At 40.3% G+C, this 18,385-nt stretch overlaps 1 protein-coding gene across 4 annotated transcripts in view; it reads right to left on the bottom strand.

Moving 5' to 3' along the window:
- KATNA1 (katanin catalytic subunit A1) overlaps positions 1-18,385 on the bottom strand; it is a 41,909-nt gene that overhangs the window by 22,260 nt on the left and 1,264 nt on the right. For 3 of the 4 annotated variants that reach the window (XM_042987307.1, XM_007086883.3, XM_042987306.1), the window contains exons 2-3: positions 7,219-7,393; positions 5,565-5,722 (exon numbers count right to left, since the gene is read on the bottom strand). In XM_042987307.1, the coding sequence (XP_042843241.1) occupies positions 5,565-5,722; positions 7,219-7,380 (320 nt within the window). In that variant the 5' untranslated portion in view covers positions 7,381-7,393. The remainder of the gene's footprint in view (positions 1-5,564; positions 5,723-7,218; positions 7,394-18,385) is intronic. The other variant, XM_042987305.1, reaches the window with a different exon arrangement.

The raw sequence follows: 18,385 nt of genomic DNA on the forward strand, positions 1-18,385 counted from the left end.
CTCGCAGAGGAAGACACTTGTAAGAACTGAGGTCCTAGAGGTAGGGAAACAAGACTCATGTGCTATTGAAGGATATGATGAAGACTTTGGGTTTTATTGTGAGATAAGAAGATATTTGAGGGATACCAGCTAGTTTTAAAAGGTTTTAAATTATATTTTATTTTTTAAAGTGTATTTATTTGGAGGGAGGGAGGGAGGGAGAGAGAGAGACAGAGAGAGAGAGAGACAGAGACAGAGAAAGAGACAGAGACAGAGAGAGAGAGAGAGACTGAGTAAGGAAAGGCACAGAGAGTGGGAGACAGAGAATCCCAAGCAGGCCCCATGCTGTCAGCGCAGAGACCGATGCTGGGCTCAATCCCACGAACTGTGAGATCGTGACCTGAGCCCAAATCAAGAGCCAGACACTTAACCAACTGAGCCACCCAGGTGCCCCTATTTTTTAATTTTTTAGAAAGAAAGAGTGCATGAGTTAGGGAGAGGGGTAGAAGGAGAGAGAAAATCTTATGCAGGCGCCACACGGAGCTCAATCCCACAACCATGGGATCACGACCTGAGCCAAAATCAAGAGCTGGATGCTCAACTAACTGAGCCACCTAGGCAGCTCTATTAACTGGCTTTTAAAAAATATTTTTTAAAAAAATCACATTTATAGCTTTGAAGCTATTTCTAATCTTTGCTCTAAAAGACTCAGTGAACCTCCTTGTGCCAACATTTCTGTATACAACCATAGAAGCGAAAACTGGATCAACTGAATCTGTTCTTAAATGGACTGAAATCTAGCTGATGACAAGAATCACCAACAGAGTTCAAGAAAGAACAACCTCTCTTAAGCATAAGTACAAATGAAGGCTAACAAAAAATAGGTTTGAAGGATAGTCAGTTGAGGGAGCAAGCAAAGTAACTACAGGAAGAAACAAAGATGCAGCAAATAACGTCAAAGAAGAGAAATTTAGTTAATAGTAATCCACCCAAGGCATTGAAAATCAGGGACAGGAAAGGATAATGAAGAAAGCAAGAAGCAATCAGAAGGAAAACTAGGGCTCATCATTATAGAATTTTCTAGATGAAGAGGCTTATCTAATTCAACTTCCCACTACTTCCAAGAGAGAATCCTCCTGCCTCTGCTTCAGATAATTCATTAAATTTGAAATCAACTTGGGGCGCCTGGGTGGCTCAGTTGGTTTTAAGTATCCAATTCTTGATCTCAACTCAGGTCTTGATCTCAGGGTCATGAGTTTAGGCCCCATGTTGGGCTCCATGCTGGGGGTGAAGCCTACTTTAAAAAGGGGGGGTGGGGCGCCTGGGTGGCTCAGTCAGTTAAGCATCTGACTTCGGCTCAGATCATGATCTCACGCTTCATGAGTTCGAGCCCCGCGTCAGGCTCTGTGCTGACAGCTCAGAGCCTGGAGCCTGCTCCAGATTCAGCCTGCTATGATTTGTTCTACTGCTTCAGATTCTGTGTCTCCCTCTCTCTCTGCCCCTCCCCTGCTCATGTTCTGTCTCTCTCTCTCTCTCTCTCAAAAATAAAATAAACATTAGAAAAAATTAAAAATATGGGGTGTCTGGGTGGCTCAGTCGGTTGAGCGTCCAACTTCAGCTTGGGTCATGATCTCATGGCTGGTGGGTTCAAGCCCCATGTCGGGCTCTGTGCTGACAGCTCAGAGCCTGGAGCCTGCTTCGGATTCTGTGTCTCCCTCTCTCTCTACCCCTCCCCCATTCATGCTCTGTCTCAGAAATAAACATTAAAAGAAAAAATTTTAAAAAATTAAAAATAAATAAATAAAGAGGGGTGTGTCTGAGTTGCTCAGCTGGTTGAGAGTCCGACTCTTGATTTTGGCTCAGGTCGTGATCCCCCAGGGTTGTGGGATCAAGCCCTACATTGGGCTCCGTACCGCGCATGAAGCCTGCTTCTTTCTCTCTCTCTCTCTTTCTCTCTCTCTCTCTTTCTCTCTCTGTCCCTCTCCCCAACTCATGCTCTCTCTCAAAATTAAAGAAAAAAAAAACACATTGAAATCAACTAAATTTTCACTGGGCACATGTATTCATTGGAAAGTTCTTACCAATGACTGAGAGAGGAGTTACAGGGCTGTTATGGACTGAATGTTTGTGCCCTCCCCCAGTTCATTATGTTAAATCCCTCACTCCCAATGAAACCATTTAGGGTACAGGATTAATTACAGTTGGGGGTGCCTGGCTGGCTCATTCAGTAAAGCATGTGACTCTTGATCTCAGGGTTGTGAGTTCAAGCCCCACACTGGGCGTGAAGCCTACTTTAAAAAAAAAAAAAAAAGTTAAATAAAGCCTTGATGTGAGGACTGTGTCCTTCTAAGAGACATAGAGAGTTTGCTCATTCCCTCTGCCATGTAAGCACAGAGAGAAAGCAGCTGTCTGCTTAGGAAGAGTCTTCACCAGGAACCAAACTAGCTAGCACTTTGATCTTGGATTTTTTAGCCTCCAGAACTGTGAAAAATAAAGAAATAAATTTCTGTTAAGTCATCCAGTCTGGGATAATTTGTTATGGCAACAAGAACAGACTAATAATACATGGGCCAAATGATGATTCTCCAGAAAGAGGAAAGAAAAAAGAAAGTAAATAGAAGTAAAACGTATTTCTAGGCAAGAAAAAATAAAAACGCAACTTGACTCAGCTATGATTTGTTCTACCGAAATTAAGAAAAAGGTAATCATAAATGTAGAAAAAGATTCACCCACAAATATTGACTTTATAATAACAAAAAGGGGAAAACAACCAATAAGAACATGGTTAACTATGTAGATTATACATAACCCTTTAAAACCAAAATATAACAGAAAAAATAGTACAAATAAGTGCTTATGAGCAAAGGAAAAATTTAGTAAATATTAAAAAGTTATGAGTTGGGGCGCCTGGGTGGCTCAGTCGGTTAAGCGGCTGACTTCGGCTCAGGTCATGATCTCGCGGTCCGTGAGTTCGAGCCCTGCGTCAGGCTCTGTGCTGACCGCTCAGAGCCTGGAGCCTGTTTCAGATTCTGTGTCTCCCTCTCTCTCTGCCCCTCCCCCGTTCATGCTCTGTCTCTCTCTGTCTCAAAAATAAATAAACGTTAAAAAAAAAATTAAAAAGTTATGAGTCAATAACAGAATATTAGTACTTTTCCCTGGAGCTGAGGAAAACTAAAGTGGCGGTACCCATTAGCTGATCATAAAGTGGAAAGGGAGCATTGTGGCATGTGCTTCTCAAAGTGTGAGCCGTGGACCACTAGTATGAGAATCCCTGGCAGACTCCGAAGCTCCACCTCCCATCCACAGGCCTCCTTTGTTTTTTGTGCTTCACTTCATTGTGCTTCACAGATGTTGGATGTGTTTTTACAAACTGCGGTTTGTGGCAACCTATCAAGTCCGTTGGTGCCATTTTTCCTATAGCATTTGCTCATTTTGTGTCTCTGTGTCACATTTTGGTGATTCTTGTAATGTTTTAAACTTTCTCATTATTATTAGATTTGTTATGGTGATCTGTGATCGGAGATTATAACTTGTTGAAAGCTCAGATGACGGTTACCATTTTTTAGCAACAGAATATTTTTATTTTATTTTTTTAAGTGCATTTATTTATTTAGAGAGGGAGAGCATGTGGAATGGGCAGAGAGAGACACACACAGGAAGAGAGAGAGAGAGAGAGAGAGAGAGAGAGAGAGAGAGAGAGAGAATCCCAAGCAGGCTCTGCAGAGCCCCATGCGGGGCTTGAACTCACAAACTGCGAGTTCATGACCTAAGCCAAAACCAAGAGTCAGATGCTTAACCAACTGAGCCACCCAGGCACCGGAGCAATAACGTATTTTTCAATTAAGGTATGTACATTGTTTTTTAAGACATAATGCTATTGCACACTTAATAGATTACAGTATAGTGTAAACATAACTTTTATATGCACTGGGAAACCAAAATATTTATGGGACTTTGTTGAACCCACAACTATCTCCTAGGTATGCCCGTATTTTATCAGACTCTCAGGAGTGAACACCCAGCATCTACATTTTAATGAGTTTCCCAATAGATCTTAGGTATACCAGAGTTTGAGAATAAGTGGTATGGCAGAGAATTCCAGCTTTGTAATCAAATATATTTGGGTTCAAACTCTAGCTCCACCAATTATTAGCTTTGTGATAATGGGAAAAAGTTATCTAACTGCACTGTACTTCAAGCTATCTTATCTAAAATACAAAAAAAAGAACATGGCTTATTTGAAAGGCTAACGTGAATAAATGAAATAACATGTGTAGTCTCTAATAGTGGTTAGGACACGTGAGCACTCAATATCTAACACCTGTTGTAAAATACAATCAAGAATTGAGAGTGACAATGACAACGTGAAACTGAAAAACATCTGAGCAATGTCTTAGTGCAAGGTTCTCAAACTGATTAGGAGGCAAAGAATCTACAAGTCGGTGTTCTTTACAGAATGCTATATTTGCAAATTTAAACCCACAATACAAACTAGGAAATCTATTATGTCAGTGACACAGACAAGTCATATCCATCTGACACTTGTCAGTTAAAAAATGTGCAGTGAAACTAAGCACAACTGGCTGTGTAGAGCATTCCGGAAATATCACCACTAAAGTGATATTGGCCAGCTACAGGTAATCGGAACCTGGGGGGAAAATGTCAAAGAGAAACCTAAAATAGAGAACATTTTATTTATTTATTTACTTTCTGTGAATCAAAAAGCCCATTTTGGGGCACCTGGGTGGCTCAGTAGATTGAGTGTCCAACTTCGGCTCAGGTCACGATCTCATGGTTTGTGAGTTCGAGCCCCGCATTGGGCTCACTGTTGTCAGCACGGAGCCCCCTTTGGATCTTCTGTCCCTTCTCTCTCTGCCCCTCCCTGCTTGCACTCTCTCTCAAAATTAATCTTAAAAAAAAAAAAAACCCATTTTTCGGGATGGCTCAGTTGGTGAAGCATCTGACTCTTGATTTTGGCTCAGATCATGATCTCACGGTTCACGAGCTCAAGCCCTGAGTCAGGCTCTGCACTGACAGTGTGGAGCTTGCTTGGGATTTTCTCCCCCCTCCGCCTCTCTCAAAATAAATAAATAAACTTTAAAAAATTTATTAAACTATTTTTTTTAAAAAGCCCATTTCTCATTTTAGCAATTCTGATGAATAGAAGTATTCTGTGATAGCCTGTTTGAGAACCACTGTTTTAATCTAACTTCCTCACTTTACATAAGAAAAATTAGAGGCCAAGAAAAGGTTACATGCTTTTCCCAAACCTACAGAAAGTGGAAAAGACAGAATGAGAGCCCAGATATTTCAGTTCCCAGACCCATGCTCCTTCCCTCAGATAATGTCTCCACTATTATAAGCTCATTCACAAAAGCATATTTTTGGCTTATTTCCACCTAAGTTCAATTTATTGATATAGGTCATATAGGTCATAGTTAGATGACCCGTAGTATAAGCGCTATAAAAGGCATTCAGTATAAAATGCTCTCCTGTTCCTGTCTCCCTGCCACCTAGTCCTCCTAGATGTGACCAATGTTGTCCATTTCCTATGCTAATTTGTTTCTTAAAAGGTGTCTACTTACCTTCGTTCAACAGGTACAGGCAGGGACCAGACCTCCCCCTCGGACGCTGGAAGCTCGTGTTGGGCAGCTTTCAGTGGAGTGTGGTCTAGTTTAAAGCTCTCCAGTGTCTTCATGATATCTTTAACATGCTTAGCTTCCACATTTATTTCCTGCCAAACCTGGTTTCAAAGGAGAATATGACTCTTTAAATATCTGTAACTGATAATTCACTGCCAAGATTAAACTAGGGCCATTTATTACAGATGTTAGAAACCTCCATTTTGACATCAGCTATACTGTAAGTCACACCCAAATATTCTGTCAAAATTTTAAGAACGATTAAGTTTTTGTTTTCAATTGCAAGACAAAATGAATTAAATATTCTGAATAATTAAGCCACGTTCCTGACTTATGATTCATATTCAAATTACATAACAAATTGAAGATAGCTATAACTTTCTTTTTGGAAAGTTTGAATAATACTTTTCTAAGTTGATTCTCCAATGGTTTTCATGGTATGTGACTGATTCTCAAAATGGTGATGAGAATGCACTAATTTCATAACTCATTAATGGACTGCGACCCACAGTTTGAAAAATATGGCTTCAGATGAAAATGGCCCAATTCACACACAACCAAGATTGTTTTAAGCATTGCTGATTCAATTTAAAAACAACATACACAAAGTATTGAAATAAAGTTGGTAATGTTTTATTTTAAAACTAAACGAGGGGTGCCAGGCTGGCTCAATTGGTAGAGCGTGTGACTCGCGATTTCAGGGTTGTGAGTTTGAGCCCCATGTTGGATGTAGAGATTACATAAAAATAAAAAAGTCTTTTAAAAAACAAAGCTAAATGATTTAGTATCTTTACAAAAAAAGGCTTAGACTTTTAAAATAAAAGTCTCCAGCCTACAGAACAAAAATCTTTCAGTGACAAACTTAAGACTCTATGAAATAAACTATTTCCCTCTTCTGGTAATGTAAGGGACATGCAGACAGATTTAGGGGAAAAGGTTTAAGTTCAAAGAGGTAGGATACTTCTCTCTCTTAAAGAAATTAAGGACAAGTATGGAATACTATCAAAGAAGCAGTTTAGTAGAATCTGAGGGAAATATTCAACCGAGAAGACCAGCTCAAAAAGACTATCAAATTCTGTCATATTTTTTTCCTCTGTGATAAAGTTGAACCTTATTAGAAATGCCACCTTCAAGTGGACTTATAACTTCTACACTTTCCACCTGTAAATTTCTATTGGTCCTCAGTGACTAACATTCCTCAAATGGGATTCAAACATAGTCTGCTTCCTAACAGCACGGTACGGTTACAGAAAGTACGGTACCCATGAGATCCGGGTGCCATCTGCAGTTTCAACAATGGCTTAAGAAAGTCCATTCTAATTTTACCAGGTAAAAGGTAAAAAATGTGATTTAGAAAAAAAGGTCAAAATTATTTCTTTCACCTATTAGATTCCAACAACTATAATTGAGAACTCATAATACCGATGATGGTGAATATAGCCTAGTACTAATATAAAAAAAAAATTCAAGTAACATTGTATACAAATCCATGTAACAAATCACTCTTCATGTATAACTGCAAAAAGCCCTGACAACCTCCACGTCTTCTCTTCTGAGTACTTACAGCATTAAAACATATAGCAGCCAAGATTCTCACCTGTTGCCATTTCTGCTGGAGATAGGTATCTTTGACTGAATACAGATACTTGTTCATCTGGTCAAGAACTCCCTGGTAATAGACCATGGCAGAGTCATAGTTCCCCAGCAATGCATATTCACGAGCCAGTTTTACATTCTCACTAATCATGAGAAGACTCATGCTCAATTGTGAGCTAAAAAAAAGAAAAGAAAAGAAACATTTTCACAGGTCTCTGAAAAATAAGTTGCAACACAGAGTTTCTTTCAAGTATACTTTCCAGGGCTCCGTCAACATGCTCACAATCACGCACACTGCGCTCTCCATCTCTGTATTTGCTCGTGCCATTTCCACTCCTTCAAAGAAGTTTCTAGGTTCCCATGGGGAAACGAATCCTGATGTGTCAAAGCCCAGCTCAGAGGGCAGTTCTCCCAGTCTGTCTGCCCTCTGAACTTCTCAGTTTGAAATAAACTCTCTGCCTTCAAATGCCCCCTGGCACTTTACTGGGACCTTTCACAGCAAGACATGTGCCTACTCTGAATTACAGTTACTGATATATGTCTTATCTTTACTTGGAGAGTAGGATTTATATCTGAAAGATGTGAGACTATCCTCAGTGCATGACACGCAAGTGTTACTGAACAAGTGCAGAGCAAATGCACAATGTCAGACAGTTTTGGAAGGTGGTTTGAAAACATGTGTTTTGAAGTTAGAACAATCTTGGTTAGAATTCTAATTCTGACACCTTGGTCAAATCCTTTAACGTTTCTAAGCTTCAGTTTTTCAATATGTAAAACTGAGATAGTACTACTTCCCAAGACGTGCACTATAAGGAATAAATGACTATTTAAAGTATCTGGCATACTATTTGGCAAATAATAGGATGTCAACCTTCCTTGCATCTTCCCTAAAACTATCTCTATCACAGTCTCTGTATTAGTAGGATATGGATATATGGATGTGGCTATAAAGCATCAGAAGTAGGCGCTCGGTAAATGTCAGCTTCGTTGATGTTGACAATAATTGCTGTTACTAACTGCACATAGCATGGTGTAGTTCAAAGTAAGTTAGGGTAGTGGCTCTCAAAATAAAAAGAAATTTGAAACGCACGGTGAAAGAACTGCTCTGAGTTCAAATGAATGAAGTTCCAAGGCTGTGGAACTAGAAAATACAGGAAAGCTGAGAAGAGACAGATGCGTGAAGGAAACGAGATGATTTTTTTCTGACTCCTTTTGTCAGTGGGCTACTCAAACAGCTGTGTCTCACAGATGAACAGAGATGACTTCAATGCGGGGCCCTCTCTAGCTAGCCTAATCTAGCCAGAGGCTTTCCTAAAATTGTGGTTTTGACCCCTCCCTTCCCCACCCCATCTATGGGTCAAGTGATGCAACAGAGCTTAAGTCTGATAGAGACCACTATGGCTCTTATGTTATTATTTAAATTCTCTAATCGGGGATAAGGTTTTGTGAAAAAGCATGCCAAGCAAAATTCTTGAGTTTAATTTAGTGCAGACTGTTTAGCTAGTGTGCAGAGCAAGGAGAATGATGGCAGACCAACCAGGAATATCTAACAAACACTACATTACACACAGGACTAGAAAGATTTTCTGCCAAATAGACAAGAGAAGGTAATCAAACCCACACAGCCGGAATTAGAGGACTGTATAAAGCAAGATTAACAGGAAATATTGCCGGACAGAAAAGTTAAAAACCAGCACTGCTGTCTATAGCAGAACAGAAAAGGGAAGACACTTGCTCCCTAGGACAGAGATTACAGGGAGATGGGATCACCTCAGCGGAGACGCAGGGTTGTCAAAATCACACCAAGAGCCTCAGGCTTCCATTCTCGGCCAGTCTTTGGCAGTTCGCATTCTCTAACCAGCAAAAGGCACAACTGCGGGGGCACCCAGGTGCTCAGTCAGTTAAGCATCTGACTTCGGCTCAGGTCATGATCTCACAGTTCGTGAGTTCGAGCCGCACACAGGGCTTTCTGCTCTCAGTACGGAGCCTGCGTGGGATCCTCGGTCTCCCTCCTCTCTGCCCATCCCCCATGCGCCTGCGCGCACTCCCAAAAAAAAAAAAAAAAAAGTTAAATAAATAAATAAAGGCGCAGCTGCTGCGCCTCCACCCAGTTAGGCTTAATACATCTCATGTATTATTTATTAGAATCTTTAATTTTTTACAGACTTTTTAAAGTTTTTTTAAATGTTTATTTATTTTTGAGAGAGAGAGAGAGGAGAGACAGAACACAAGTAGGGAAAGGGCACAGAGAGAGGGACACACAGAATCCGAAGCAGGTTCCAGGCTCCAGCTGTCAGCCCTGAGCCCGATGCGGGGCTCCAACTCATGAACCGCGAGATCACGACCTAAGCTGAAGTTGGTTGGTTAAGTGAGCCACCCAGGTGCCACTAGACTTTGTGTGTGTGTGTGTGTGTGTGTGTGTGTGTGTGTGTGTGTGTGTGTGTGTGTGTGTGAGAGAGAGAGAGAGAGAGAGAGAGCGAGAGAGAGAGAGAGAGAGAGAGAGAGAGAAGGCAGGACAGAGAGAGAAGGAGAAGAGAATCCCAAGCAGGCTCCAAACTGTCAGTGCAGAGCCGGATGCAGGGCGCAAACTCCCAAACCATGAGATTATAACCTGAGCCGAAATCAAGAGTAGGACATTAACCGACTGAGCCATCCAGGCACCCTTATTAGGATCTTTAAACCCAAACACCTTTAATCTCAGTATCAGGTTCAATTCCTAAGTAGGGGGCAAACTAAGAAGCCGAGACAGCAACTGGCCCCCTTCCTGAAAACCAATTCTAGAAGAGCCACAGTTACTTTGTAGAAGGTTGATGGATCCTAGAACTGAATACAAAATTCTGAAAAAAACACTGAAATACCAGATGGTGATTTCGGTCCCACTGTGTGGGGAGGTACAAGGCAGCTTGGAGGGAAACAGGGCCAGGTTAGATTTTTCTATCTGTGCCTTTCTGAGGTCTATTCTCCTGGGCCATCCTTGCTGACCCTACCCACACTTACTGCTATAGGTCAGAAGAGCAGCTGGATGGAGACATCATGGCAAACCTAGGCCTGGACAGACTGGGGAACTGATAAAAACAGAGGTCAACAGGACAGCTCTGTGAGTGGTCTCTTGCTGCCACTCTTCCATTCAGTTTGGGCTAGACGGTAACAACTAAGAAAGACAGTTCTTAGGAATATCAGTTTCCAGGCTCAGAATCCCTACTGGCAGGATTGGGACAGCACACAACTGGGACATCAGGAAATGATGAAGGTGGTTGAATAAGACAGCAGAGACTCAGCACACTGCCCCCCCCCCCCAAGAAAGTAAACATAATTGGGCTAAGCCATCAATTCAAGAAGCTAGATAAAGACTAACAGAGCAGACCAAAAAGTACACGAAGGGAGAAGATAAAGGGCCAAATTTAAATAAAAACAAAGAAGAGAGGAGAGTAGAAGAGAGGCGGGGAGAGGAGAGGGGAGGGGAGGGGAGAGGAGAGGAAAGGAGAGGAAGAAAACCCCAAAACACTGGAAAAGACTTTTTAAAAAAAGCAAAATATGAGTCATTAAAAAATTGAGAAGCAAATCTTGGCAAGGCTGATTAAAGGAAAAGAAAAAAGAACATGCAAATAAATAAAATACAAAATGAAAAAGAGGAAATAACTAGACAGTCTTGAAAGAAAATAATTTTTTTCTCCTTTAAAAATGTTTCTTCTCTTATTTACTAGAAAATGAAATTAAAAAAAATTTTTTTACATTTATTTATTTATTTATTTATTTATTTATTTTGAGAGACAGACAATGACAGAACACAAGTAGGGGAGGAGCAGAGAGAGAAGACACAGAATCCGAAGCAGGCTCCAGGCTCCGAGCTGACAGCACAGAGCCCGACATAGGGCTCAAACTCACAAACCGTGAGATCATGACCTGAGCCGAAGTCGGACGCTTAACCGACTGAGCCACCCAGGCGCCCCGAAAATGAAGTTTTAATGAAAGACTTCTACCTTTAAAAAGCTTCAGACCCAGAGGATTTTTTATAGGTGGGGTTTACAACTACCTTCTAAATAGAAGGTGATTCTAATCACATAAAAGTTGACTGAGAAAACAACGGAAAAACTGACCAACTCTTTTAGGAGGCTGGGCTCACCTCGATTTCAAAATTGAGTAAGAACAAGATAAAGCCCATTTTGCTTATGAACAAAAATAAGAGCTAACAATGTTTCAAAACACACACTATCTCTGATCAAGAATTATCCCAGGGGGCACCTGGCTGGCTCAACTGGAAGAGCATGTAACTCTTGACCTTGGGGTCGTGAGTTTGAGCCCCATGTTGGGTGTAGAGATTACTTAAGTAAATAAACCTTAAAAAAAAAAAGATTTATCGCAGGAAAGCAAAGGTAATTTAAGATCAGAAAATCCATCCTTGGGGCAACTGGGTGGCTCAAGTCAGTTAATGTTGACTGATTTTGGCTCAGGTCATGATCTAAGCCCTGTGTTGGACTCTGTACTGGAAGTGGCTGGTGCCTGCTTAAGCTTCTCTCCCCCTTTCCCTCTGCCCCTCCTCCTCCTCCATGCATGCTCTCTCTCCCTGTCTCTTTCTCTTGCTCTCATCAAAAGAAAATCCATTCTGATAATTCCTCATTCTAACGGACAAAAGGACTTCATACGAAAAAAGTAAAGAGAATAAAGGACAATTCATGGAAGGGAAAATCCAAATGGCTACAAGTACAGATACTATTAACAGATGAATGCAAATGAAAGTAATCAGAGACCCCTTTTACATTCACCAGATTAAAAACAAAATGGTAAATCTAGTAATACTAAGTACTGGCAAGGATTTGGGAAAAAAGAAACCCTCACATATAACGTGTAGACATAAACTGGTATAGTCATTTTGGAGAGCAATCTGGCAGTACTTAGAGAAATTACATATGCAAATATACTATGACCCAGAAATCCCACTCTTCTCTAAATATTCCAGAGGAAGTCTCACCCGCAGATCCAGAGACTTGTTTTAGGATGTTAATGACAGAATTATTTGAGAAGTCAAGGAGTTGGAGGCAATCAACCTCAATCAACCTATTCCCTGCTAGAGAAATGGGTAAGAAAAGGTGGTGGATGCATACTATGGAATACCATGTAGAAGAGGAAGCAATTGGCAAAATTTAAAAATAGCAAAATGCATAGATCATTGAAATACAGGGTTGGGTGAAATAAAACCCAGACACAGAACAAGATTTAGATCACAATAGCATTTTGTAAATTCAAAATATATATACTATATAAAACACTCTTTTGTCAGGGATATATACACATCGAAAAACACATATTAAATATATTATAATATCTTTGGAGGGTAAGATACAGAATATAAGTGGAGAAAGAAGATGAAGGCTAAGGAAAAAACAAATAATACACACTACAAAAGAAGAGTCTTGTATCAACATATAGCCTCTAAGATGCCCCCTGGTATCCCTACCCTTGTGTAATTACCTTCCCTTGAATATGAGCTTGTTAATAGACAGAATAAGCAAAAATTATGGAATGTCACCTCTGAGATTTGACTGTGACTTCCATCTTGCTCACAGCCTCTTGCTGGCAGCTCTAAGCTGTCCTGTGCAGAGGCTCACATGGCAAAGAACTGAGGGGGACCCCAGGCCAACAGCCAGTGAGGAGCTGAATCCTGCCATCACCATGTAAGGGAGCCTGGAAGCCAATCCTTCCTCAGTTGAGTCTTGAGCTGATTGCAGCCATGACTGCTACCTTGATTACAGCCTGGGAAAGACTCTGAAGCACAAGCACCCAGCTAAGCCATGCCCACAGCCTAACCAAAGAACCTGTGAGATAAAAGTTTGTTGTTTCAAGGGACTAAGTTTTGGAGTAATTTGTTATGAAGAAATATAGCTATGAACTAACTCAAGACTGAGCATCTGAGGTCCAAAGGACAAAAAATTCCATGACCTAAATAGTGATTCCATGGAATCATGACCACTGTAAATATTTCATCTTGATAAAAGCTCCATGCCCAGAGACCATGGCTCTGTTATTTACTGACCGATCCCCAGCACCCAGAGCCATGTCTGGCACATAGCAGATAATCAATCTTTGAAGGAACGCATACTGCCAGGTTTTTGTTATAACCACTAAGATTTCTTATCTTTGTCCAGTTCCCGACCCTCAGCACTCTCACATTCCTTGGTCCTCAACTCTTCCTGACCAGAACTGTGTGATGGCTCCTACCCTAAAGCTGTAAGTGCCCTACGGTGACACCTAGTCTGGGAAACGATGTTAGAAGAGTAGAGCTGGGGCCAGGCGCTGGCAGTAAACAGTGGCTCTAGAGGAGTTGGGTGTTAAGCCTCTATGTCTTTTCCTTAACTGACTCCCTCCACATCTTTCTTCATGTCCTCCTACTAAAAAACAAATTCTAAATCAAGTTGTTACTTATGCATAGGTGCCTCCCCCTACTTTTTGTTTTGAGGGCCATGATTCAAAATCCCAAACCTCGTAGAATTCACTCCAGGCCTTCATTGAAGGTTCTGTGTTATGAGTACTTCTAGTCAGATAAAATTCCTTAGCATCCAATGAATTGGCATTTTCTAACAAACAAATGTAAAAGTCAATCCAAGGCCATATTAAAAATGACCTGAAAAATTCTTGATTATCAAAGAAACAATGTGTTTACTGAAAACAATATCAGGGGCGCCTGTGTGGCTCAATTGGTTGAGCATCCGACTTTGGCTCAGATGGTGATCTCACGGTTTGTGAGTTCAAGCTCTGCATCAGACTCGTAATGCTATCAGCACACAGTCCAGTTTGGATCCTCTGTCCCTCCCTTTCTCTCTGCCCTTCCCCCGCTTGCACTCTCTCTCTCAAAAATAAACAAACAGGGGCACCTGGGTGGCTCAGTAGGTTAAGCGTCCGACTTCAGCTCAGGTCATGATCTCACAGTTCATGGGTTTGAGCCCCACATTAGTCTCTGTGCTGACAGCTCGGAGCCTGGAGCCTGCTTCAGATTCTGTGTCTCCCTCTCTCTCTCTGCCCCGCCCCCACTTGTGTTCTATTTCTCTCTCAAAAATAAATATTTAAAAAAATTAATAAACATTTAAAAAGTCCTTAGTTGATTAAATGTGAGACAAAAATAAATTTTCCTATTCTTCCAGTAGTCTCTAAGAAAGCTTTCTCAAATGAATATCAACACTGCAAATTTATGAGATTCTCAAATGTCCAAGAATATAACCTTATCATTTCTAAAACTACTCTGCAGAAGTACAGAAATGAGGTCTACCTAGCACAATATCTGGCAATTAAAAAATATTTTTTTAAGTTTATTTATTGTTGAGAGAGAGACAGAGCACGAGCAGGAGAGGGGCAGACAGAGAGGGAGACACAGAATCTGAAACAGGTTCCAGGCTCTGAGCTGTCAGCCTGTAGGGCTCTAATCCACAGACCTTGAGATCAAGACCTGAGCTGAAGTCGGATGCTTAACCAACTGTGCCACCCAGGCACCCCAATATCTGGCAATTTTTGAAGAAATTAATATATTTGGAGAAAAGCCTATAGACCAAATTTTAACCACCATGAACAGTAAAGACTATCTACTGGTTCAATTAATAGAACACTTATAAAAATGAGATTGTCCACAGGGCAGCTGGGTGGCTCAGTCAGTTAAGCATCCAACTCTGACTTTGGGCTCAGGTCATGATCTCTCAGTTCGTTCACTCTGTGCTGACAGTGTGGAGCCTGCTTGAGATTCTCTCTCTCCCTGTCTCTCTGCTCCTCATGCATGCTCCTTTCTCTCTCAGAATAAATAAATAAACTTAAAAAAAAATTTCCTTAAATAAAAATGAGATTGTCCAGAAAGATTCATGATTAGACATTATCAAAGAGAAAAATAACCATAGGTGATGCCTACTTTATCTCACAAACTTTTCCTTTACATTATCCTATCAGAACCAACCTTTTGCTTACATGGCTTGTGCATTTATTTTAGCTGATGACTAAATCAATTTATCTAAACTAAGTAAGATGCAACGTGAAATTTTAATTCAAGTAACAGAGTCAAAATTTTTACTTTATTTTATTTTTAAAGTTTATTTCTTTATTTTGTCAAGCAGGCTCCACACTGTTGGCACAGAGCTCGACTTGGAGCTTGAACCCATGAACTGTGAGATCATGATCTGAGCCAAGATCAAGAGTCAGACACTCAACTGAGTCACCTAGGCGTCCCCAGAGTCAAAACTTTTAAATAATAAAAAATATTACGGCAAAATTTCTAACAAACTTAATATTTGCTGTGGTGTGGTATCTCCACAAAGAGACTTAGAGTATCGTTTTCTCCTCCAGGATTAGGGGAAAGAAGTGATCAAAGAGACGGAAAAAGAATAGGCAACAGATCCAGTGAAGAAATGGGCAGGGGCACCTGGGTGGCTCAGTCGGTAGAGCGTCCGACTTCGGCTCAGGTCATGATCTCGTGGTCTGTGAGTTCAAGCCCCGCATCAGGCTCTGTGCTGACAGCTCAGAGCCTGGAGCCTGTTTCGGATTCTGTGTCTCCCTCTCTCTCTGCCCCTTCCCTGCTCATGCTCTGTCCCTCTCTGTCTCAGAAATAAATAAAACATTAAAAAAAATTAAAAAAAAAAAAAAGAAATGGGCAAAAGTCATGAATAGACACTTCACCAAAGAAGACATTCAGATGGCCAACTGACACATGAAAAAATGCTCCACATCACTTATCATCAGGGAAATACAAATCAAAACCACAATGAGATACCACCTTACACCTGTCAGAATGGCTAACATTAATAACTCAGGCAACAACAGATGTTGGCGAGGATGCGGAGAAAGAGGATCTCTTTTGCATTGTTGGTGGGAATGCAAGCTGGTGCAGCCACTCTGGAAAACAGTATGGAGGTTCCTCAAAAAACTAAAAATAGAGCTACCCTATGACCCAGCAATTGCACTACTAGGCATTTATCCATGGGATACAAGTGTGCTGTTTTGAAGGGACACATGCACCCCCATGTTTATAGCAGCACTATCAACAATAACCAAAGTATGGAAAGAGCCCAAATGTCCATCGAAGGATGAATGAAGATGTGGTATATAAATACAATGGAGTATTACTCGGCAATCAAAAAGAATGAAATCTTGCCATTTGCAACTACGTGGATGGAACTGGAGGCTATTATGCTAAGTGAAATTAGTCAGAGAAAGGCAAAAATCATATGACTTCATTCACATGAGGACTTTAAGAGACAAAACAGATGAACATAAGGGAAGGGAAACAAAAATAATATAAAAACAGGGAGGGGGACAAAACAGAAGAGACTCATAAATATGGAGAACAAACTGGGGGTTACAGGAGGGGTTGTGGGAGGGGGGATGGGCTAAATGGGTAAGGGGCACTAAGGAATCTACTCCTGAAATCACTGTTGCGTTATATGCTAATTAATTTGGATGTAAATTTTAAAAAATAAAAAATAAAATATAATCCACACACACACACAAAGAATAGGAACAGATGCAAACATCTGAGTTCTAAGATTCCTACTCTCTCCCAAAACAACAAATATGGGGACCTCCCTACTCCACACCTAAAAAAATGAGGCCATATCCACTTAATTTTAAGGAGTTAGACTGGGCTCCACTAATAAGTGCAGTTTTTACTGTAATGTGCATAGGTCAGTCATTCAAGAAATAATTTACAGAGCACCTACCCCGTTGCAAGGAATCGCACAGAAGACAAAAATAAGAACTAAACCTGGGCGCCTGGGTGGCTCAGTCAGTTAAGTGCCCAACTCTTATTTTCAGCTCAGGCCATGATCTCATGGTTTGTGGGTTCAGGCCCTGCATCAGGCTCTGCACTGACAGCACAGAGCCTGCCTGGGATTCTCTCTCTCCCGCTCTCTCTCTGCCTGTCCCCCGCTTGTGCTCTGTCTCTCAAAAATAAATAAACTTAAAAAAAATAAGAATTAAACTTTTAAAACCTTGATGTTTAGAAGAAGGGACATCATTTGATCTATCCTAGGTGTTATTCTTTAGTTACGAAAAAGAAACAAGCATAACATATTATTAAGCTCAGGCTAAAAAATCAACATCAATGTTAAAAATATTTATCTGTAAAACTGATGTCCTAAAATAAAAACAAATGAACCTCAATCATACATTTTCTTGAAGGCATTTCAATAAATCAAGTGTGTGTAACTCTAAAAGTGACAACACACTATTAAGCAACGTTCAGAATGTTCATCTCTGGGATATAAAAACAACCATAATGCTAATTTACAGTCAGTCACTAATGATTATGAAAAAATACAATAAATGAGTGACCCATGACCAATTACAGCATGGCATGCATTTTTCTTACCTTTATAATCATCATATGATTAATGCTCAAGAAGCATGAAAGTTATCAAAAGAGTGCCAAAAGAAAAAAAAACTGCTCAGGAAAAAATAATACACATATATATATTTGGTAAACTTTCTCTCAATTTCCCCTGAATAAAACAAAAATAAATCAGTGAATATAACAATTAAAATGTAATTTAAAAGCTATATTCAAATTGTGCCAATAAACACTACAAGCAAAATCTATTTAGCATGTTATCAACACTGACCATATTGATTTGATACACTATCTTTTTAACCAGTCAGTAGCTAAAAAGAACCCAAACCACTGTTGTAAAGGGAAATTCAACAATGTTAGTACAGTAAATTCTACAAAATTCTCTACTTCTTAGTATTTGTCAGAACGGTGACACCAGTATCAAAATATTATGCAGAATTTGTTGTATAATATGCCTACTATTGAATCTGTAAAATGTAAAAGATTCTCCAATAACCAATGCCATGGAAGAGCTGTGCATACCTTTCCACAGTCTAGGAATGTTGGAAATTGATCAGCACTCCCCCCTCCTCTTTTTTTTTTTTTTTTTTTTTTTTTTTAAGGCATGATACAGGCCACAAGTTAATAGCAATACAAAATAAAGAGTTCTGCCACTATTTCTGTGTGAGAATTTACTGATTACAGATATCATCTCCTTTGGAAAAGACAATAGGGCTGCACAATGAGACATTTAGGCCTCTGAACTTTACAAGAATCTTTCTTGCCACCGGGGTGTTCTATCATTGTGGCAAACATCTATCGCACACATTCTAAAACAGTAGGAATGTTTCCAGCAGTAACCAAAGGTCTG

The sequence above is a fragment of the Panthera tigris genome, chromosome B2 (assembly GCF_018350195.1).
Source record: "Panthera tigris isolate Pti1 chromosome B2, P.tigris_Pti1_mat1.1, whole genome shotgun sequence".
NCBI classification, from domain to species: domain Eukaryota; kingdom Metazoa; phylum Chordata; class Mammalia; order Carnivora; family Felidae; genus Panthera; species Panthera tigris.